General features: G+C 40.7%; 1 protein-coding gene across 2 annotated transcripts; it reads left to right on the top strand.

Annotated features, from left to right (window-relative positions):
* The first annotated feature begins 38 nt into the window (after positions 1–38).
* On the top strand, positions 39–24,045 carry gpsm2l (G protein signaling modulator 2, like). 2 transcript variants are annotated; one of them, XM_053686061.1, is made up of 14 exons: positions 39–218; positions 10,989–11,210; positions 15,368–15,503; positions 16,075–16,214; positions 17,689–17,812; positions 17,969–18,084; positions 19,264–19,419; positions 19,900–20,008; positions 20,284–20,413; positions 20,981–21,057; positions 21,151–21,336; positions 21,424–21,580; positions 22,508–22,716; positions 23,165–24,045. In XM_053686061.1, the coding sequence occupies exons 2-14, from the start codon at positions 10,990–10,992 to the stop codon at positions 23,336–23,338; spliced, it is 1,935 nt and encodes a 644-aa protein (XP_053542036.1). In that variant the 5' UTR covers positions 39–218; position 10,989; the 3' UTR covers positions 23,339–24,045. The 2 variants fall into 2 exon arrangements, with proteins under 2 accessions (XP_053542036.1, XP_053542035.1); XM_053686060.1 differs by having other exon boundaries at positions 41–218; positions 22,490–22,716.
* Positions 24,046–24,200: the final 155 nt, after the last annotated feature.

Genomic DNA, 24,200 nt, shown 5'->3' with positions numbered 1-24,200 from the left:
CTACAAAGGGGAGTGGCCCGAAATAAACTCCTCTCTGACTCCTACTGTCTACTCGAGTTTTTTTGTTTTTTTTTTCAACTCCAAGGCGAAGTATGGAGAAAACTTTTCGAGAAAACATGGCGGAGAAGTGAAGACTTGTTTGAACAAGCTGTGGGTTTTGTTTCGGAGTTGTAGGACATGTTGCCTGTTTGCCGACTCGTCGCTCGCGCATTTTAAAGGTAAACTAAAACATCTCGTGCGTTTTATTTGAATCTTAACCGTCGGAATGAATACACGGCACGCGAGGCAACCCGACCTCTCTCGCGCGCCTTAAACTCTTTTACACAAGTTGAATTTCGTTATTTACGATAATTTATTACAAATTTGTTTACAGTTTTATATTGTGTACATGTAAATTCCTCAGAACAGTTTGGAGAACACATCTGGTCAGCGCTGTTTAACTCTCCAGGCTTCATGTTGTAGTTTACCTCAGTTCAGTGTTTTCCCCAATTCAGCTTATTTTTGCTTTTTCTCTCGCAAATGAGAGGCCATTTCCACCATAAAATAAGCATTATAGTGATAAAGTAAGGAAAACAGATATGTAGTGTTCTTTAGAGTTTCAGTTCAAACATAATCTAACATGCCTGAATCAGGTGTGGTGACTAATATGTGCTCATTATTCAGTTTCCCTATTACTCATTACTATTACAGTATGATCATGATACTGTATTAAAGGATGATTTTTGGTGAAAAATCAGATTCACATAATTTCATCCTTATCCAAAATGTATTGAACCTGCCAAGAGATGTTTTGGTGTATAAAGTTGGCTTCTTGTTACCAAAAACCTACCAAAAAACTTATACAAGAATGTAACTAAAATTTAATGTAGGTCTGTCTCACCCAACCTTTGTTTTGTAAATACTTAAAAAGCTGTAAGAGATGATCCCGGTAAAGCCAAATTCTGAGAGACTGTATCACAACGGGTTGTCCATGTCAGGTTCTTCAACGAAGTTTCTTTTATGATAGACCTGTGATGAATGAAACTATGTCCCGCTTACGTCATCTATCTGCGTGAGAACAAAATGCCGTTGGTTAAACAGAAATGTCTTCAAAGTGAGCTTAATGTAGTAAGGATATTTTTCTGAATGCTTTCATGGTTTTCTTATGTTTTGCCATCACCTCTGGCATATTTGTAGCCATCCCATGAGTTGTGCGTCCGTCATCCTGTACCACCTTCCTATTGTTGGCTTTCTAACAAGCTTCATCGCAGCATTCGCACTGGGATTTTAATTAAAACAATTTTGTACACTTCCAGAAGTTTGTCGTCGGTCACAATGATGCTAAATTGGCTCACAACCAAATAATTACATTTTCAGAAAATTATACAGTGTGTACCCAGCTTTAGTCTTCATATATTTGGTTCAGACAACATCTTTAAGCTACGTGAACTAATTATTCAGGAATAGGTTTTGTAAAATAGCAGGGATAGTCTGGGACAGACCTAGACAATGTTGGCTTGACATTCCAGAAGAACTGGATGTGGTTTGAGACCAGGGTGTTGGTATGTATTCTTGGAAAAGTGGTTGGCTGTAATAGACTTTGAATACTTCTTAGCTTATTATTAACCTTGTACGTTTTGTTCACTGCACCAAAAATTTTTTGATTACATTACCCTGTCTTGAGTACATTTCAGCTAAGGCGAAAATTGTCTGATTTTGTTTCTGCTGCACCGTGTCTTCATAAAGATCACATCATACATTATGACTTGTACAATAGAGAAAATGGGAAAACATATTTTACTGGACTGTCATACTTCTACACATCTCAGGAACCTGTATTATTCAGCTGATACTTTTGAAAAGGTTTTTAATTGGGTTGCTGTGATAGTCGGTGTTCCCGGTGTTGCACAGTTTTCGGCCGCACACCAATTACATCACTTGCCCACGTGGCACCCTCCCCACTGTCGTTTGCCTTTTTATAGTAATAAAAATTATTTAGTTCCATTAGAGAATGCACGCTACAAAACTGAACACGGCTGCTCAATTCAGCATGAGCCGAATGAGTCCGAGTCGCAGCACAGATCAGATTTCATTTATCATTTTCATTTATCATGTGAGAAGAGTGAGGCGAGCTGACTGACAAGACGATGGTGGAAGATTTGGTTTCAAAAGTTCAAAAATGTTTTTTAAGCGAGTTAGTCATTGTATTGTTTTGTTGTGTTTTTCATTAATAATAATACTGAACCCACCATTCAAGCAATTGCTGCCCCTGAATTGCCACTAATTAAAAAACCCACACGGGCATTCATAAGCAATTTAAAATCAGGAGGTGATACCAGTATTACCGGTGTTGTCGCATGTTGATTGACCAGTGGGAAAATTTCCTCACTGTCACATCCCTAGTATTTAATCAAGTGAATCCAAATTTAGTTAAAAATTTATAGGAAAAATGAATCGTAAACACCTTATTTAACTCTAATTTAAATAACTAAACCTGGCTCCCACCATGAATATAGCCATAGAAGCTGGCATGGTGGAAAAAAAAAAATGAAAGAAAGAAAGTGGGATGATGTCTATCTAGGTAACTAGCTAATGCTAGCTAGGAAGTTATACAGCTTGCCAGGTCATGTTTAATTACAAAGCCAAATATAGAAATGGGAAACCATAAGCAAAAAAAATTTTTTTTTAATGATTCAGAAGAGTCAAAATGTGAAGTACGATGCAGACCGCTAACTTTTGATTCTTCAGAAAGACAAGTTCTTTGAAGAAAAAAAGGTTCCATATACAGTATCACCCTAGAGTCCTTTAGTCTGGCCCGCTAGCGAGAACCGCAGAGGAACCATTTTTCCTGCATTACAAAGCAACGTGCTATTCATTGATTACTCATCACTACGTCAGGAATACATCATTTCCCTGAGCTTCAGAGTTGCTAGATTTGCATGGCAAAACGAGGACAAAACGAACCTCGATAAATTTTCTAAAAATCCTGATAATTATTTAAATATTATAAATATATTATGTTTGCTAAGTTTTTACCATAGGTAAAATTAAAAAAAAAAAAAAAACCTCATCACTTGTTAATTCGGTACATTGTAATTTTTGTGAATATATATATATATATATATATAACGTCACGCTACTTGAAGGTACATTTAAGAAAATCACTTCAGAGTTTTACCATGAAATTAACCTGACCAGAGTTTTTTTTTTGTTTTTTTGTTTGAAAAAATTTGCGATAATATCTCAGAAAAATGCGTTGTGATGCAAATTATCATGATATCGATCTTTCACCCGCCAACCTCCTTAAAAAAAAAAAAACTTCACCGAAAAACAACAGTCCAAAACTAACGACCAAAACAAGGTTAAATTGCAGACATGGCAACCTTAATAATCCTGGATTTCAACTAAGATGAGCAATTTATTCCTGGGTTAAATATTGGCCACTGACGTGTGTGTGTGTGTGTGTGTGTGTGTTTCTCTTTCTTTTTCACCCACACTCGTCTCATGTTTCCATGGTGTTTCTTCTTCTCAGTTCCAGTCTGTTGCTCGGCCTTGGTCAGACTCGCTTTTCCTCTGATGTCTGCTTCTTTTCGTTTATCTCTCATTCAAAAAGTTTGAGTCTTTATTATGTCTCTGAATGGACAGCAGGATGAAAGATGAGGAGCAAACATTTTACGTCCGTTCCAGGTAGGAATTTCGATATAATAGTTGAAGGCGAGTCTTTGTAATGGGAGAAGTGGTTGATGTGGCTGTGTTTTTCTTCTTCTTCTTCTTTTCTTTTGGAACTTGTTCTGTTTTTCTGTTTTGAAAAAAGGCTTTGATGGTTTTCTGGCCTGATTTGTTTTAATGTACAAAAAAGACAGGTCCTTTGTGTGTGTGTGTGTGTGTGTGTGTGTGTGTGTGTGTGTGTGTGTGTGTGTGTGTGTGTGTGTGTGTGTGTTTTCGATCTATTTATGGCCTTTTTGCTTGTTTCTGAATAACTATACTCGACTGTAGTACACTCTTAGAAGAAAAGGTTCTAGCACCCTTATAGGTTCTTCACTTCGTCACTTTAGTAAACCCTCAAAGTTTCTGTGTAGAACTACAACATGGTAGGACCACTTTAGACAGCTAAACGTTAATCATCCAGAGAACTCTAAAGGAAAGAATGTAGTTATGTACCAATAATCGATTATGATAGGTGAAGACAAACACACTTACGTATTATTTTCTTATAAAAGAACATCCCAAAGTGTTTTATATCTCTCATACCACAGCAAATTGCCAGCAATAAATGTGTATTTTCATTAATTAAAGAATGCCTTGTGTATTTCTTATCCATTTATAGTTACAGTAAATGGTTTGGAACCTTCATGAAACAAGTTGGTTCCTTTTAGGTAGTAACACCTTTAAACAACAACCTTTAAATAACCTTTAAATTACTTCTAAACGTATTAAAAACTCAGCAGTCAGGTTTCGACTAGATGCACACACCCAGGGTTGGAAATGCAGTCCATTTCTGTTTTGAGAGAATTAGAGCTGTTCCAGCGACATCTGTTCATAGGGCTCCACCGCTAAATATTTCATGACTGTATTTAAATTTTAATGGTGTGGATCTTTTGTCTCCGCCGTTGCTGCTGGTGCTGTAATTCCCTGTGAGAATTTAGTGAATATTATCATAAATAAAATCATGAATTTAGTGAATATTATCATAAAGAATATGATTGATTTTTAGTTCCTGCTTGTTTCCGGACTTTTCAGTCTTCCACGTTTTAGCCGAGAAGACTTCAACGCCACCCAAAAAGTTAGTTAAGAAGCTTTTCTTTTCATGTCCTGCTATCAATGATGAGCAAAAAAACGAGAGCCTTTAGAAGCCATAGATGCTCACGTCACCGTGTTTCACCACTGAGACAACTGGTTTTGTATCTTCATTTCATCACTTGGAACACTTCCTAGATCTCATCTCTTTTCTTACATGTTTGGATCTTCTCAATAGGTCTTTTTGTTTCTATAGAACATTTATAAACAGCGTTTCTGTAAATTCATGCATAAATTCAAACTCCAATCAAACTAAATAATGAAGAAGAAAGGAATAGATTAAGTAAACCAATAAAAGACAGTCACAGGTCAAGATAAAGCAGATGACTGGATGCTATATATTTACAGCATAAACTTTAACAATACACTTAACAAAACTCCTGAGAGAATGAATACTTTTCTACAAATTCGACGTGAAAATACATTTTTTCATGGTGTAGAAAAGGCCTGACCGTCTTTTAAGCAATTAATAGCAACTAATTAATCTTCAAGACTCTCAGTGAAATGAAAAGTCAAAAATCTAAAAAACTATATTAAAAATATTTTACATTCTATGTTACTTTAACACTGTATAGCATTATTCTCGAATTCTATGTATTGTGGGGGGTAAAAAATAGTCTTTTACAGTCTTTCTGTAAAAAATTTCTGATCTGTTCAGTAGTTCTTGCTAACAAACTGGCAGCAAAACAGCAGTATTGCATTGAAAAGTATCACGTTTGATACTACTTTTATTTAGCGTGTATGAAAATGCATTGTTTTAAACTGCAAAAAGGAACAAAAATTTTTTAACTATAAATGATTAAAAGAAATTGTCATGTTCAGTAATAAATTATGACATGAAAAAAACAAATAGAATAAAAATGATAACCGAACAGTCCCAGATGAAGGAAATTCAGGGTGGTAACAGGAACATTGCTAAAACAGCACATTCAAATCTGGATGTACATTAAATTTGTAAATGTATTTTTTGTAATACTTATGGATGTGGAAAGTGAAGCAAGAACATGAGCTTCTTCCTCTGCTCTGTAACTGGGCGTCGCTCTGCTCTCGGCACTGAGGTCACTTTGGGCAAAGCGCTGGAATTACCGCAGTCAAGTGGATTTGCTCGGCTTGGCCTCAGATAGCTGGCTAGAGCCCCGATGAAGTCGTCTTCTCCATGACACGGTCATCAGCGCTGCTTCACTGCGGCCAGGAATAAAACGAAACCCCTCCGGCTTACGGCATTTGGAGTTAATTTGCAGGGGATGGTGTACCATTAAATGGTTGGATAAATATGCATGTTGCTGATAAAACTGATTCTGCTCTTAAATTGACTGAGAAATTATAATAAATAATTGAATTTACCCATTGGTACCTCGTCCAGGGTGTCCCCCGCCTTGTGCCCCGAGTTCCCTGAGATAGGCTCCAGGTTCCCCCATGACCCTGTGTAAAGCGGTACAGAAAATGGATGAATTGTATTTACTAAAAATAAATATGAATATCAGTTTAGCCATTGTTGTACAGTGCTATTAGAAATAAAATGGTAATAATGTGCTTTACCTTTCTCCAGATTCTCCAGAAATTTCTATGACACGTGTGTATCATGATGTATAAGTTTCCCAGTAATACACTCGTGGTGCCTTTGATTTATTTATTTATTTATTTTTTCAACCAACTGCATGATACTTTGTCATTTGTCATGATGCTTTATGATACTTAACATCAAATCGGCTGCTTCCACTCATTTTTCTAAACATATTTATTTTAAAAATCAACATCAATATCTCAGAAAAGTATATTGCAACATGATTTCTCACAATGTCAATGTTAAATCAACAGTAAAACAACTTCATGGCAATTTATAGTAAAAAAATTCATAGTACTGTCTTCTCTCAGTCTTTCCTCATGTTTGCAGCTGCCAAATAAAAAAATAAAAAAACACCTTATAACGTTGGCAAACTCTTAATATAATCTCACGATCTCAAGCTTAGAAACCGAGCTTGGATAGGTGTTTTTTTGGTTATTTTTCCCCTCATACGAATTTTCATCAAGCGGTTATGATGTGGGATGTTTGTTCCAGGTCGGAAGCTCATAATTACAGTTCTGATGGTGACATAATGCCCCAGTGTGGGTTATTACAGGAGACGGGACTTTGAGGCTTACAGGAGAATCCTGTTTTTAGTCAGGTTTAGGGGATGACAAAGTTTAACATGACATCATGTTACTTTTATAGGGCTTTTTAAAAAGACTTTAAGTCTTCTTCTCCCACACATCTACAATAAGAAACAGTTAGAGCATTACGAGGACTTGAATGAATAAATAATGCTGCTTTTGACTTAACTCGGAGGTCTTTTCCGAGCTACATATTGTGGGGGATAAACATGGACACCTCGATGTTCGTATTTTGTTAGTAAGAAGCTAGCTAGTTGACTGTGATGTGTATTTACATCCTCAAAAACTGTATAGTCAGCGTTATAGCTTCAACAAGCGAATAGCGATCTGAAGCAAACAGTAGTATATGCAGCATAACTTATTTAAAAGTAAAGAAGTGCAGCTTTGTTCAGTGTTGACGCTGTGGGCAGCCATTTTGATTTGACTTCTCTTGACTTCACCTACTTTCGGAGAAGGAATTCCATGTTGAGGGATTGTTTTCTTCTGGGGTTTTTTCCCCAGGGTTCAAGTTACTAGTTTTAATTTTAGCACGCAGCATATTATAAGGCGTTTGATGAGGTGAAGGCTATGCCGTCCTCCTATTGGTGGATTTTAGACAAGCATTATAGCAGTGCGCTCTCTCTCTCTCTCTCTCTCTCTCTCTCTCTCTCTCTCTCTCTCTGAGATCGAAAATTTCATTACGAATTTCGAATATTACGTGCTCCAAGGCGGCTGATCTCAACGGACTACAGAAATAATTATTTTAACAATACGCGATATCTGTGTAGAACACCAAACTCTGCCTGAAAATTGTAAAGTGCGCACCTGTATGGAACATAACGCAACGCACGTCTTGATACGTGATCATAGATCTGATACATAAACACCTCTTTCAAAACAGCCGGCATTTCAATGCAATATGATGTCATAGAGTGTGATTTGGTATTTAATTGTATGCGAAAAAGAGAAGTAGAAGGCTACACCTTCTTCACCAGGACTCCATGGCATCGCTTCATTGAGGTACGGAGAAGCATGGAAGGTTTCTAAATAGATTTGTTTCAATGCTGCTGGAATGATGCACTGATTTGGCTTGATTAATATTTACACCTCAAACTGTCCATGATCTCAAAACTGGAGTACTGCAACTCGCTACTCTCGGGCCATCCGGCCAGCTCCATCAAACCACTTCAAATGATTCAGAATGTAGCAGCACGCCTTGTCTTCAACCAGCCCAAGAGAACCCATGTCACACCCCTCTTCATCTCAATTAATGGATCTTGTATGGTAGCACTACTTGTATTGTTCTCTGCTTGATATATCGCTTTGTTTGTATTTCCTCATTTGTAAGTCGCTTTGGATAAAAGCGTCTGCTAAATGAATAAATGTAATGTAAATGATCTCAAGAGCCTTCCTAGTTATAACAAATAGTTATAATCTATGAGAGCATTGGACGGTGATTAAACTTGACAGGCGGCAGCAGGTGTGGATTGAAGTACACACGGTCTTCCTGTACTACCCTTACTACTTAAGCCAAGCTTAACGTTACCTGAAGTTACCCGACACTCGGCGTCAACAGCACACGTCGTAGCTTGACGTCTCCTGCTTCAAGCAGTTAACGTTTAGCTGGGAGTCTCTCAGTAGGGGATCTGACCTGTGGAACTAAGGAAGGAGTCGATCCGTCCCATAATGGGTGTCAACTCTAAAAGGCTGAGGCACTGGATCTCCAGCCACGTCTTACGGAGAGCTGTCTGGCACATTGAGTGCTCCAAAGGAGAGAGCGTGGCCGCAAAACTGGAGATGTCCCCGTTCAGGGAATGTCTAGGGCGTCACAGAAGGAAGAAGAAGAAGAGGTAGGAGATGGTTGAGATGATGAGAAGGATCGTTACAATAAAATGTGGTCTGGGTTCATTGTGGATTAAAATGTCTTGGGGGGGCTTTGCCAAGACCTTAAATGACCTCTGGTTGTAGATTTTATTTAGAGAGAGAGTGGAATCTGTAACCATATTACTATGTAGGAAGAAATAGTGCAGGCTGCTGTAAATGTATATACAGGTGAGAAATTAAAGAGGGAAAAAACCAACATATATTGTGTTAGTAAGGTGTCTGGCCACTACAAGACGGCAGAACATCTAGGTATCTGTTCTGCAATTCATGACATGTTATAACTGGTGAAATTTTGTGGAAAACTCTGTGTTAATTTGGAAAAAATGCAAGCTCTTTGGAATGTTGTGTATTTTGTTTGGTTCTGCTTTCATTTCTGCAGTCAAAAAACATTGGAGGGCCTGAAATGTACTTTTGGATTGATTTGCAGGGGGAGAACAAGTGGATGCAACACATTCCAGGAAAATACATAAATGCCCCCACAGCTCCAACAGAGCCGCAATGTTTTTTTTTCCTCCTTTAATTCAAATTTCATTCATGAACCAGGAAATATTGCAAATTATCCTCGTGCCATATTTGAACTAATAACGATCCAGCACCAGATAACATCTGCTCAGAGGTGGTGTCGTCACTGACGATTTGAAATTGTGCATAGAACAGATGGACTACAGACACTAATCATAAACCTACAGAGTGTGTATGTGTAAGTGGTGGTTCTTGCGGTAACGGTTCTCTGTAGATGGAGTGTAAGTGAGAAAGAAATCAAATCTTTGGTGCATCTTGATTCTGTCTTTAAAACGTTGATATTGCGTTGATGTATTTATCTCCAAATACAGTGGTTCAAACATGGTGGCAGGAAGGTCATCATTAAAAATGAATTTTATTGTTGGTCAGAATTCTTGACCATTTGGTTGGTGAAATGTAAACTCCGCTGTAGTGAAGACCGCCATCACCAAGTAAAAGACCATGACTAGCTGAGATCCAATGATGACCATGTCAAGAGTAAAGGCGAGAACGAATGAGAACAGAAGGAATTACTTCTTGTCAAACTTTGTGCATGCGAAAAGAAAAGACTAACACCGACGTTATTTGTATAAACTCTGTCAGTACCAAAACCATATTTAGCGAGACCAATGACCAAGTCTGAGACAAGTCCAAGTACAAATGCCAGTAACCAGTTCAGGCCTCTCCACCCTGTGCTCTTGAGAGCAGCTATTTTGGATCTTCTGAATTAACAAGACAAAAAGTACTGGACAAAAGGGATGCCATATGTATGCCTTTGATCACAAAACAACATTGTTTCAATGCACAATATTTATGGCCCTACATCATTATTGAACCCTGCTGGAGCCAAAGTATAGCGTACTTTATGCTTTAACAAATAGTCACATCGTTTAAAAAAATAAATAAATAATTATAATGTATAGCCGTGGGTCTCGAAGTGGGTCTGGGGGGGGGTTCTTGTTTTTGTTGAACCCCCCCCCCCCAATTATTTAGATGTTGTTTTTCAGTTAGAAATCACAACCCAGTTTTAGCAAAGATATGATATTTATTATTGGGTCCTAGTGGTTATTATCCTTTTTGACTGGTCACTTGGAATGATTTTATGAACGGTAGTTATTGAATCATAGGATGTTTAAAGATTCCCACCCCTAATGTTTGAGGTATGGGAACCCTCCCAGAAATTCTGACATTGTCCCATATAACTTAACGCTTTGACTTAACCTACGAGCTGAGATTTGTTTACCAATAACTCGTGAGGGTGTGACGGGCTCCAGGCCATATTTTTGCAACGGGGCTTCTCTCTGGCATGGAAGCAAGTAAGATAAGGAAATGTCTTCAGTAATGGAAAGAGAAAGTCTGTGGTAAATAACTGCATGTTGCCGGAAATGCTCCAGTGACCTGTTTGCATTCCTGCAATTTGACGCTCTCGGAATTTTTGTTTATTTATTTTTATTATTTTTTTACATATATATATAAAGTTTTTCTTAGTTGCAAACATCACCTTCTGAGTTTTGATTGTTGGTGAGGAAATATGATTTCAACCAATAATTTAAGTCATCTGAGTTTTTCATTAAGCAAAAAATGTATCACATCCCACAAGAAAATGCATAATCCTGTCAGGTTTTTTTTTTTTTTTTTTTTTTTTTTTTTTAAAAAGAGCTGGTCTTACAGCTCCATCTCTATCTTTTTGTCTCCAGGATGGAGGCCTCTTGTCTGGAGCTGGCGCTGGAGGGAGAGCGTCTGTGTAAGAATGGTGATTACCGCGCAGGCGTCTCCTTCTTCGAGTCCGCCATGCAGGTAGGGACGGAGGACCTGCAGATCCTCAGCGCCATCTACAGCCAGCTAGGAAATGCCTACTTCCACCTGCAGGACTACACTAAAGCACTCGAGTTCCACCGCCATGACCTTACTCTTACGCGGTGAGCTTCTGCAACAATCTCTCGCAATCCTGTCTGCACCAAAATCCCACTTTCTTCTCTGCACATTTCAGATTAGATTATGGTTATGGGCCTCGTAGCAAACCTGCATTGTTACAACAGCATTGTTTACGTAAGTTGGCACAATACCAAAGTTTTCATTTCCGATACTGAAACCTTGAGTATCACCCGATACCGATACCCATCCAATATCCTTTTCTTTAAAAATCTACAATTTTTTTTTTTAATTGAAGCAGTTCGCAGTTAAGCTTGTTCATACAAAAATCTCTTGCGTTAGAATTATCGTAAAAGTATTAATATAATAAAAATGAATCCTAACAAAAGATATCCGTTATGTTTTCTCTGCTATCCGTATCGGATCGGTGTCATCTTTTACAAATAAGTTGTCTAGCTTTTTGGAAGTAACACTTGGACTGCGTTGTTACTGGAAAATAATCAATGATGGGAGGGTGTCATTGCAAAGTCTACTATTTTCCAAAGTGTTTTATTTCTCTTATACCACAACAGTTTTCTACAATATTAATGAACGACACATCATGCTCTTTATCCATTAATAGCTTACATTTATTGTTAAGGAAAAACAAGTTAGTTCCTTGTTTTATAGCAACTATAAACAGTCGTGTGCTCGTTTCTCTTGAAGTTATCTAGATAATTACTGAGAAACTGCAACGCCCTACGTAATGAAGACTTTCCTGTGGAGGAAAAACTTTGTCACAGCTTTACCTCTGACACCGGAGCCTCAAACTATTATGTTGTTTTAATCAATTGATGTGGAATAAACAAACTGTATTGCTCCTATACAAGCTATAGAAATGATAATGTATCAGAATATGTGCTTGAATATCACTCTTATAGAACATTAATCAGCACCGACCAATCAGAATTGAGATGGTTATGTATTATTATGTATTAATAATATTGTTGATGGTGGCATTCTCTCAGATTTAACACACCTGTTTTTATTTCACCAAACTGAAATGTATCGTAAAATCAAATATTTTGAGTATGTAAATCTAACAGGTGAGAAGTGTACATATGTGGTAGTAGTAGAAGTAGTAGTAGTGGTGGTGGTGGTGGTGGTAGTAGTATTAGTGGTGGTAGTAGGGGTAGTGGTGGTAGTAGAAGTAGTACTAGTAGTGGTAGTAGTAGTATTAGTGGTGGTGGTGGTAGTAGTATTAGTGGTGGTGGTGGTAGTAGTATTAGGGGTAGTAGTGATGGTGGTATTAGGGGTAGTGGTGGTGGAAGTAGCAGTAGTGATGGTGGTGGTGGTGGTGGTAGTAGTAGGGGTAGTGGTGGTGGTAGTAGTATTAGTGGTGATAGTAGAAGTAGTAGTAGTAGTGGTGGTAGTAGTATTAGTGGTGGTGGTAGTAGTAGTATTAGGGGTAGTGGTGGTGGTAGAAGAAGTGGTGGTAGTAGGGGTAGTGGTGGTGGTAGTAGCAGTAGTGGTGGTGGTAGTAGTAGGGGTAGTAGAAGTAGTAGTAGTAGTAGGGGTAGTGGTGGTGGTAATAGTATTAGTGGTGATAGTAGAAGTAGTAGTGGTGGTAGTAGTATTAGTGGTGGTGGTAGTAGTAGTATTAGTGGTAGTAGGGGTAGTGGAGGTGGTAGAAGAAGTGGTGGTAGTAGGGGTAGTGGTGGTGGTAGTAGCAGTAGTGGTGGTGATGGTGGTGGTAGTAGTAGTGGTGGTAGTAGGGGTAGTAGTAGTATTAGTGGTGGTAGTAGTGCTATTGGTGTTAGTAGTAGTATTAGTGGTGGTGGTAGTAGTAGTGGTAGTAATAGAAGTAGTAGTGGTGGTGGTGGTAGTAGGGGTAGTGGTGGTAGTAGAAGTAGTACTAGTAGTGGTAGTAGTAGTATTAGTGGTGGTAGTAGTGGTGGTGGTGGTAGTAGTATTAGTGGTGGTGGTGGTAGTAGTATTAGGGGTAGTAGTGATGGTGGTATTAGGGGTAGTAGTGGTGGAAGTAGTGGTGGTGGTGGTGGTAGTAGTAGGGGTAGTAGAAGTAGTAGTAGTGGTAGTAGTAGGGGTAGTGGTGGTGGTGGTAGTAGTATTAGTGGTGATAGTAGAAGTAGTAGTAGTAGTGGTGGTAGTATTAGTGGTGGTGGTAGTAGTAGTATTAGGGGTAGTGGTGGTGGTAGAAGAAGTGGTGGTAGTAGGGGTAGTGGTGGTGGTAGTAGCAGTGGTGGTGGTGGTGGTGGTGGTGGTGGTGGTGGTGGTAGTAGTAGGGGTAGTAGAAGTAGTAGGGGTAGTGGTGGTGGTAGTAGTATTAGTGGTGATAGTAGAAGTAGTAGTGGTGGTGGTAGTAGTAGTATTAGTGGTAGTAGGGGTAGTGGTGGTGGTAGAAGAAGTGGTGGTAGTAGGGGTAGTGGTGGTGGTAGTAGCAGTAGTGGTGGTGATGGTGGTGGTGGTGGTAGTAGTAGTGGTGGTAGTAGGGGCGGTAGTATTAGTGGTGGTAGTAGTGCTATTGGTGTTAGTAGTAGTATTAGTGGTGGTGGTAGTAGTAGTGTTAGTAGTAGTGGTAGTAATAGAAGTAGTAGTAGTGATGGTGGTGGTGGTAGTAGTAGTGGTGGTGGTAGTAGTAGAAGTAGTAGTGGTAGTAGTAGTGGTATTAGTGGTAGTAGTAGTATTAATGGTAGTAGTAGTGGTGGTGGTATTAGTGTTAGTAATGGTGGTGGTGGTAGTAGCAGTGGTGGTAGTAGTACACCTAAGATATTTCTTTCTTTGACTTTCTTCCTTTATTTATTTAACTTTTATACAAACCACACGTCCATCTGGTTATATCTCACCCGACACTCCTGGTATTTACAGAGTCCTGATTAAAATCTAGCTCCTGGTGAGTCGAGTCGGGCGTGTTGGACGAAGGGAAACCACTAAAACACGCAGCGCTTATGATCCTCTGGACTGGTATTGAGAGCCACCGGCCAAACCTGTTCATCAGGGCTTCGGTTAAACTGCAGCGTTACCTGCGGCAGATCTCTCTCTGTGAACGCTCGAAACTTGACCCACATACTTCATCGGGAATTAGCGGTGGAAGGATGTAAAAAAAATATACAGTATAACGACCAACGTTACTGGTATAAATAAAGTATATTAGGGATATTAGCATTTACACCACAGACTAGTTGCATTCTTCATTCTGATTGCTCAGAAGGTGTTGATAAATCTTGTATAAGAGCAGCTCTGAGGTATTTCTGGCTGTAATTCAAATCACAGCTTTATATTAATGCACTCGTTGTGATATGATGTTGTTTCTATAGCAACAACTTGCACAAGGACTTGCAGGGCGGATACTCGCAATAAACAATTAAAAATCATCAATATTGTGACGTTTTCATTGATCGGCTGTTTATTTCAAATTTTTGAAAGGAATCTCCAGCGTTTTTGTTTGTTTTTTTTGTTTGTTTTTTTTGCACAAAATGATTTTGAATTAGAAACTGAATTTGTCGAAATCGCAATTGCTCGAAATAGTTTGGCGCGGTTGTTCGCAGTGATGTTTGTTGGTAAATGAGACCTTTTAGTTGTACTCGTTCGACGCACGTGAATCGAAGAGCGCTTTGGCTGAACACACGTTGTGTTTGTGATGACGTCCCATTACACGTCTCGACCCGAATCTGCGGAAAATCTGCTGTAATTTTGAGAACTTGCAAGCTCCTCCTCCTAATATTGCGCCGTTGCTTGATTTTGCGTTCGGGAAAACTACTACTACTCCCTTACGTCTTGCGACGTGACAGAATACTCCGGAACAGAAACAAAACAAACGCACGTGTCCACAGTAAACTTCCGTCCACATCCGAAGAGCACGTAGCTCGTGCATGCGCGCGCCCCCTCATCGAGGTCGTGACATTCGCGTGTCTCACTCTGGTTGCTAGGCTATTTGGTCGTGTCATCAAACTCGTCATTGTTTGGTCAAATTTATTCGGCCTTTTCACTTCGGTTGCCAAACATTCGGTGCATCCCTAGTGCTGTCATTATTTAGTATGACTATTTGCAATTTCTTTTTACTACTGTTCCTTCTAATCAGCATTGTACACTGTGTATAAAGTACACATGCCAGATGCTACAGATGCTGCATGTCAGGTTGATCTTAACACTTGTCATGTTGATGGTATGTCCCTCATTTCTAATGTATGTCTTTTTCCCCCCTCAGAACGATTAGAGATCAGCCGGGCGAGGCCAAAGCTAGCGGGAATCTCGGAAACACCCTGAAGGTTCTGGGTCGCTATGACGAGGCGGCGGCTTGTTGCCAGAGACACCTAGATATTTCTAGAACGCTCCATGACAAGGTGATAACGGTTTTCTGTTTGAGGTTGTAAACAAGCTGTAAACCCTCCTCACCTCAGCCTCTGAGAAAGAGCGAATTAGAAGCATCCAAGGGTCTCTTAACATGAACCTACCACCACCGTGCTTCACATTAAACTAATATTATACTGATATACGAATCAGTCGAATACTTATGTAATTTTTTTTTTGCATAAGTTGTGAATAATTTTGCAAACTATATAGATTTTCCCTCTCACGTCAATATTAAAAGCTATTTTGTGTCGATTCAGGACATACAACCCCAACATACAACACAACAAAAGTGTCATGGGGTGAATATTTACGCTAGGCGCTGTACGATCATGTCCTGGCCGTTCGACTGCGTTTGGGTTAAGAGGAAAAAGTGGGTCCGTTTGGGTTTTTGCCATACCCTGCGTTAATTTGGGACAGTAACTGGGTGTTTGAAGACTATTTCAGTAGCGCAGAAAGTCAGTTTAAACAGCAGGCGACGATCCATTATAGAGATGTCATCAGCAGCGGTTACTTTCCTCTAGACTGAACTGTGTGTGTGTGTGTCTGTGTGTGGGTTGATAGGTGGGGCAGGCACGAGCGCTGTATAATTATGGGAATGTGTACCACGCCAAGGGGAAGAACATATGTTGGAGTGGGACAGACCCAGGAGAGCTTCCAGAGGAGGCGCGCGTTGCTTTAAAGAAAGCTACAGAGTACTATGAGTAAGTGTGTGTGTGTGTTTGATGTGTGTGTGCTTGCTATGATGTGTGCCTGTACTATCCCTTGTGTGTGTGTGCGCGCATTGTGGTGTGCGTGCGCGCATTGTGGTGTGCGTGTGTATGTATGTATGCTATATATGGCGTGTGTGTGTGTACTATCTGTGGTGCGTGTGGTGTGCATGCTATGATGTGTGTTTATGCATACTTTGATGTGCGTGTGTGTGCTATCTCTTGTGTGTGTATGTGCTAATGTATATTCATGTGTTTATGGTATTTGTGCATGTGCTGAGGTGTGTGTGGGCGTGTTATGGTGTGTGTATGTGTACTATCTATCGTGTGTATGTGTGTGCACTATAGTTTGAGGTTGTGTGTGTTATGGTGTGTGTGCTTATAGTTGCTACACTGTAAGTGCTAACAGGAACGAACTTGTCTCACGGATGTCCCACAACATTAAAATGTAATAATAATTGGATAAAAAGTACATAATAAATTTAATAAATTAGAAACGGTAAGCGTTGGCGGTTTGCTGTGGTGTAAGTGGAATAACGCACTCAGGGACGTGCTGTTAAAGGGAAATCATTAACTTCATGGTGGCGACAGTAACTGCATAACGACAGGCCGCATCACACCGCCACGCCGCTGATTGTTTTCCTAAAACAGCAGGAACATTTTCCTGTAAATGAATTAAAACGGACAGAAACACTCCACCGTTCCGCTGATTTCATATAAGGAACCCGTTGCTGTGGGCTAAATTAAAGAGGAGTTCTGTCTATATTACAGGCTTGGGCTTTTAATCCAGACATGATGTTAGGCACTTACACACACACACACACACAAACATGAAACAGCCCCTTTTGAACACAGCACTGCTTTCAAATTACCCGTACTTAAGTGTTTCTGACTGCTCGTAAATTTCCGAGCTTGCAGTATAAATCCCGCAGCATATTTTCTACGTGTGTCACGATGTGAAACGTGTGGTGTTTTCCACTGACGTTGATTGTCCACCGCGTGAGTCGTCGCTATAGGAACGATAAGGTATTAGACCGAGCGCAGTCATATAAACCTGTGGTTTGTCGTCAGCGCTTCTAGGAGATGATTCAACACGTTCTGACCAATCAGAATCGAGAACTCGAGCGTGCCGCCATGAACATACGGTTGTGATGACACGTCAGCCGGTACTGTGGCGCTTGTGGCTCAGGTGTCAAGTGGGTTGTCCACTAACCGTAGGGTTGGTGGTTCGATTCCTGGCCCACATGACTCCACATGCCGAGGTGTCCTTGGGCAAGACACTGAACCCCAAGTTGCTCCTGATGGCAAGTTAGTGCCTTGCATGGCAGCTCTGCTACCATTGGTGTGTGAGTGTGTGTGTGAATGGGTGAATGAAACACAGTGTAATAAAAGCGCTATATAAGTGCGCCATTTACTGTTATTGCGAACCTTTCCACCTGTAATACAGTAACTTACCGTGTGTTTACAGAGCGAATCTGTCCATCGTGAAAGAGTTGGGGGACCGAGCAGCACAAGGACGGACCTACGGTAACCTGGGCAACACGCAGTACCTGCTGGGGAACTTTCAGAACGCTGTGATGGCTCACGAACAGGTACGTCGTGCGTCAGAAGAAACAAACTGTCCACGTTGACCGTTGTATACGATCTATATTCAGATTTCTGTCAAGCTGATTTTGTTTGATTTATTGATCAAACGAAATTGGATCTTTGTGTAAAACTCTGCTGAGGTTCGAGGTTTGCGTTCGCAGCGTCTCCTCATCGCGAAGGAGTTCGGCGACCGGGCCGCGGAGAGGAGAGCTTACTGTAACTTGGGAAACGCGTACATCTTCCTGGGCCAGTTCGAGGTGGCAGCTGAAAACTACAAGCAAGTTTAATGCTCTTAATCCTGACGGTTTATATTCTAGTCTGTATATTTTCTATAAATGTGTGAGAGGACAATCTTTAACAGCGTAGTGTTTATAGTTCACTATTTTGTGGTATTTGGGAGAGAAATTGTATAAAGGGGGAAAAAATAAACAATATTTAAAACGGGCCGTTTCAAATAAATAAGATCTCAAGCAACCATGCATGGTTTCACACTTCAGCGTAATTATTCTTCATTACTTTTCCTTTTTTTCAACTATATATTATCTCGGGTTCGGAAATAAAAAGAGCATGAAGGTGTTTTCACACTTTTTTCACAGCCCAAGCCCTCGAGCATCTCGGCCCGAATCTGCGTGAAATCGGCGGTAATTTTGCGAACTTGCAAGCTCCTCCGAATATTGCAGAGTTTGCTTGATTTCTGCGAAGGCAAAACCGCAAAAGTCCTGTTAGTACAACAAGAAGTTTTAAATGAAAAGCACACCAGAAGCAACAGTTTCACGAAAATGTTTCACACGGCCTTTCTCAGTGACGTTTGTTGGTAAATGAGACCTTTTAGCTGTACTCGTGTTCGACGCACGTGAATCAAAGACTGCTTTGGCTGAACACGAGTGGTGTTTATGATGACGTCATAAGACGCGTCTCGACCCAAACCTCATTTTAAAAAATCGCAAGCTCCTCCGAATTTTGCAGTTTGCTTGATTTTGCGTTCATTCCTGCGACGGCGAAATCCTGGAGAGACCTGGGGGAAAAAAATCAGCTCATGCTACATGTATACTGTAACCATAGCAACACTTTTACCAGTCCTATCAGCTAACTAACTTGCTTAGCTAGCTAGATTAACTTTCTCAACAACACTACTGCAGACTGGTGTAACAGTAGTGATGTCACAGTTTTTAGAATCATAGTGGGGAGATCAGATCAGTAAATTCAGGAAATAAATTCACTTAATTATTTTTAAGTTATTGTTAGTGAGTCTGGACATCTAGTTGTCTGTTAGTATTAAGTCAATTAAGATGTTAAGTGATAGATTTATTGTTTCTTTTTCACCTCCACCATGTTGTCTTGTATCTCCTGTAGGTTTTAAACCTGTCACCCTTGTTCGGGGACTCGATCACGTCTGACATTGTGTGTGTGTGTGTGTGTGTGTGTGTGTGTGTGTGTGTACGTTGGTTTTGCACAGACGCACACTACAGCTGGCTCGGCAGCTGAGGGACCGGGCGGTGGAGGCTCAGGCCTGTTACAGCTTGGGCAACACGTACACACTTCTACAGGACTACGAGAGAGCCATCGACTACCACCTCAAACACCTCATCATCGCTCAGGACCTCAAAGACAGGTACACTCACACTCGTTTCTTACTATGGTGCTGTTATGTTGGTAAAAGTAAGTTGCACAGAGTACCTAATGCAGGGGTGCTAATAATTGTGATGCACGTGGCTTTGTTTACTTTATTTTTTTTTATTCTAGTCATTTAATTAAAGGTTAGATGTCGGTCATATTTTCAGTGTAATGATACGTTCGCTAACTTTTAAAAAGAAAACTTCTTTTTTTTTTTTTTTAGCAAGGGTGCCAATAATTTTGGAGCTGACTATGTAGTTTATAAAAATAAGAAGTTGTGATACAACATGACCAGGAACAAAAACAAATCTGGACCACATGACCACTAATTAGCCATGTTACCACTTCCTCATATTGCAATGAAAATAACAACCCTGACACACACACAGCTGTATTCATTCACTTTTCTTTTCTTTGTTCCTGTCTGTGTGTGTGTATGTGTGTGTGTGTGTGTGTGTGTGTGTGTGTGTGTGTGTAGGATAGGAGAAGGGAGAGCTTGCTGGAGTTTAGGGAACGCCCACACGGCTCTTGGAAACCACGAACAGGCCTTACACTATGCCGAGAAACATCTGGAGATTTCCAAAGAGGTGTGTGTGTGTGTGTGTGTGTGTGTGTGTGTGTGTGCATGCATCCGTGAGTTTTTTAATTCCAGTCTTGGCCACAGTGTGAGATAAGAGGAATCAGATTGCACAGGAAATGCTTTACTCCTGTGTTAGAGTCCCACTGAGAGCTACACACTCCTGTTATCTGTCTGCACTCCAGCATCGATCAGCACCATGTTATCTGCCTGTGCATCACACGTATCCTGTGTGTGTGTGTGTGTGTGTGTGTGTGTGTGTGTGTGTGTGTGTGTGTGTGTCAGATCGGAGACCGTAGCGGAGAGCTGACGGCCAGAATGAATGTCTCAGACCTGCAGCTGGTGTTGGGTCTGAAACAGAACCACTCCATTAGCTACACAGACGGCAGCTACGCGGACAGTAACAGTCCAACAGGTAACACTCATCCATCCACACCCTCTCATCTGTCCATCCGTCCTCTCGCACTGCGTTTCACCATCTCCCCTCCGTCTCTCCTTATAGCATACGTATATTTTTCTCCTCATGTCTTCCAGTACACAGAGTGAGATACGGGGGCGCCATATCAGTCTAGACCCCGCATTTCATTTTAAGCCTTAATTTTAACGTTCCGAGGTCAGATCAGAAACTTCCCCTGCTTCAGCAGCTCTAAAACAATCACATGAAGACTGCGGTGTGTTGCAGTTTATCTAATCACATGCGTTCATGTAGATTATTTAGCTTGCGGCAGCCCGTTGGATCAGAAACGGCATCGGGATCCATCAGGTTGGTCTTCAGAGATTTTCTGGACCAGTCGGGAATACAGCGTTCCGTTACAGGACACCATGCACACGCATGAACTAGAAAAGGTTCCTGTAACTACAATCAGCAGAAGCTCTGTGTGTGTGTGTGTGTGTCTGTGTGTGTGAAAATCTCAGGATTGGACAGAGAAACACACTATAAATGAATATTATGACAGACAAGGTGTGATTTTTGACTCTGCAGGAGCGAAACCCAGGTCTGGACGGAGACACAGCATGGAGAACATGGAACTCATGAAACTTAGTCAAGACAAGAGCCCTGTAAGTCCACACACACACACACACACACACACACACACTACTCAAATTCGATAGTCTTTCTCCACGTCATACACTCATGTGTCTGTCACACAGGGGCCAGTGAGCGATGAGGATGTCTCCCCCAAGCAGTCCAAATCTTCACCCATAGCCAAAACGTCGTCCAAACTCTTCTTCATCAATCGCTTTAAAGGGAAGAAACAGAAAGCTGACGGCGCAAGTCTGACTAAACCGCCACAGAGCCAGAACAGTGCTCCTCGTACGCCCGAGCTGGATCCCAAGGTGCTTACTCACTCATTCTTTATTATTCTTTTGTTCTTTCCATTCATCCGAATAAATAAGTTCGCTCTTTCTCGTCCTCTCCTGCAGTACGCTCCGGACACTCTGGGAGACGAGGGCTTTTTCGACCTGCTCACTCGCTTTCAGGGAAACCGCATGGACGACCAGAGGTGCTCCTTACAGGGCGGCGTAAGCCGTGGCTCCTCCCCCTCCCCTTGTGACACCCCACCCATAGCCGTGAGAAAACGTGAGTTAGCCCCTCCTCTTTACCTCGATGACCTCTGTAGGACGGGATGGGATGACCTGTAGAGCAGAGCGATTTAAAGCTTGATGCGAAACAAAAGTCCGTGTTAAAGAAACACACGTCGAGGAGTTAGTATTTCAGTCAAACGTGGTTTCTGACACTGTACGACACAAACGCAATCACGAACAAGCCCTGCTCCTACATCTCTACTTTAATAATAAAAATAACAATGTGTAGGAACGAGATATATTGTCATATATACATATTTGACATATAATATTTACCTATTTGATGTAAATATTGCATAATATATAATACAAAACGACGAACATCTCAGTTCTATCATTTACAACAACTCGGTTAAATAGACTTATTTTAATGGTAAAACTCAACCCATCTGAAGTCAGTTCACTGTAACACTGCTGTAAATTACGCAAGGAAAAATAAAGTCCTCAGTGAAGACATGTCTTCTGATTCTAATCTAGAGATCATAGCATTACTATGTTTGATCTGGGTTAGGGTTAGATAAGTATCTATTTATAGATATATATTTGTATCTATAAATTGAAATTATAGAACTGAAATTGAACTTCATGATCTCTTTCCCAAGACCGTATGTACTCGTGGCCATGCATTCATTTTTCATTTTATTCGTGTCTTTAAATGTAACGCGCTCCAATTGGTTCGTAAACAATCCTTATCGGCGCTACACACCTCCGCGCTGTGGAAAGTGCTCCTCTTTTTCTAATCCATCCATATAACTGAACCCACCTGATATTGGTGTAGATTAGTAGTTGGTGAAATACATTAGCCCTTGTTGTTTAACTGTTGAGAAAATAACGACCAATTTTTTTTCTTTTTTTTTCCCCTCTCTCTCCCTTTTAAAATTTTTTTTATTTATCGATAATTTAGCTATTTCTGTGTCCGAAGAGGCAGCTTCGGCTCAGCCTGGCCACTTCCTGGACTTGCTGGCCAGCTCACAAGGCCGGCGACTGGACGAGCAGCGGGCGAGCATGGGGACGCTGCCGGGTTTAGTGCTGGACCAAAACAACAGAGATGCCATGCTGAGCCAGCTCATAGCCAGCGCTGAGAGCAAGGAGCCAGACGATGACTTCTTCGACATTCTCATTAAGTGCCAGGTCAGCCATAAGGGTTCGAACCAAAACACACACACACAGCTGGTGTTTATTCATCTCATGGAGGGTTAAAAACATAAAAATGCTTATGATAATTAAGTGTTCACGACGTACACCGTTCAGCCATAACATTAAACATTGTTTTGGTGTCACAAACAGGACCGACACAATATTACACAAGTGGTTTTAATGTTATGGCTGATTGGTGAAATAGGAGCTTTAGTGTACACTTTAAAAAAAAAAAAAAAAATTTAAAAAAAAGTTCAGTATAAAGCATTTGTGTTTGAACATGATTAGTGGGAACATAAATCCTCGGAAGTGGTGCAGAACAGGGTGTGTGTATTTTTCTGCCGCTGATGGTTATATAAAGGCATTTTATACACAGTCTTGCTAAATTCCACAAAGTCTCAGAGCTTATCAGCGTTAACTCAAGTGGTAAACTTTATCCCAGGGTTCCCGACTTGACGACCAGAGGTGTGCTCCTCCGCCTCCCCCGTCGCGAGGCCCCACAGTGCCGGATGAAGACTTCTTCAGCCTCATCCTGCGCTCGCAGGCCAAACGCATGGACGAGCAGCGCGTCAATCTGCCCTCTGACCCTGGACCCACGCCACTAAACCCTGACTGAAGCCACATGCCAGCGCAAGCACCATAACACAGACTTCAGAGACTTGTGAAGTCACCCAGGTCTTCCCAACCAACAGAAAGAGTCCCGTTCATCTCCAGCAAAAGACAAACAAACAAAACTGGAATCTGTAAATCATCTCAATTGTTGGAGTTGTGGCATCTGGGTGAATTCTCACTTATATAAACATGAAGGAGTGTTTAAGGACATCTCGGTACGGCTGCAGGTCAGTACGTCATCGGGCCGTTTCTACACCGCGAACGGTGAACGCAGCTGGTTTTAGTTTTAGCACTAATTTCGCGTAGCTGTACTGCACCAGTGGGAAATGTTCTTTCTTTCATACAAGCTGTATTCAGGATCAGAGCGAAGCCGACGATGTCTCGTCCTCAGGGTTCCGATATTATACACTGCCTCCGATCTCATGTTCGTATCCCGATGGGTTCCTGGCTCTTCCAAACTTCTGTGGCGGAGGGGAAATGACATCATACTACATTTCCTCCCCCATTATTATTATTATTATATTTCATAAGTCTGTATAAAGCTTCAAAACTTAATATTTGTGGAGGTTTTTTAATTGTTCTAGAAAAACAGGTACTTGAAAAGACATTTTTTGTCTTTATAAACTTTGGTGAGAAATGAATTGATATGTTGTCTGTTTTTACATCACATTTTATGTCACACCGGTAATAAAAACTGAACTTTAATCAAGACTTTCTGTGCCAAAACTTTGTGGGTTTTTTTCTCCCCCTTACGACCTCTGGTGGAGCTGTTGCATAATAATCCATTTGTTAACATGAAATAACACACTATTTTTTCCCGTACTGTTCAGCGGGGCACAATTCTTTAATTCCAGTTTGACAGGTTG

The sequence above is a fragment of the Ictalurus punctatus genome, chromosome 15 (genome assembly GCF_001660625.3).
Source record: "Ictalurus punctatus breed USDA103 chromosome 15, Coco_2.0, whole genome shotgun sequence".
In the NCBI taxonomy this organism is placed as follows: domain Eukaryota; kingdom Metazoa; phylum Chordata; class Actinopteri; order Siluriformes; family Ictaluridae; genus Ictalurus; species Ictalurus punctatus.
The sequence above is the reverse complement of the archived record's forward strand: the minus strand, read 5'-3'. Positions and strand labels throughout refer to the sequence as shown.

Excerpts from the sequence above, each read along its gene's own strand:
- gpsm2l (XM_053686060.1), top strand. The coding sequence starts at position 10,990 with ATGGAGGCCTCTTGTCTGGAGCTGGCGCTGGAGGGAGAGCGTCTGTGT. Across the intron at positions 18,085-19,263 it reads GTGGCAGCTGAAAACTACAA|ACGCACACTACAGCTGGCTC; the intron begins GCAAGTTTAATG and ends GGTTTTGCACAG. Across the intron at positions 20,414-20,980 it reads GGACAGTAACAGTCCAACAG|GAGCGAAACCCAGGTCTGGA; the intron begins GTAACACTCATC and ends TTGACTCTGCAG.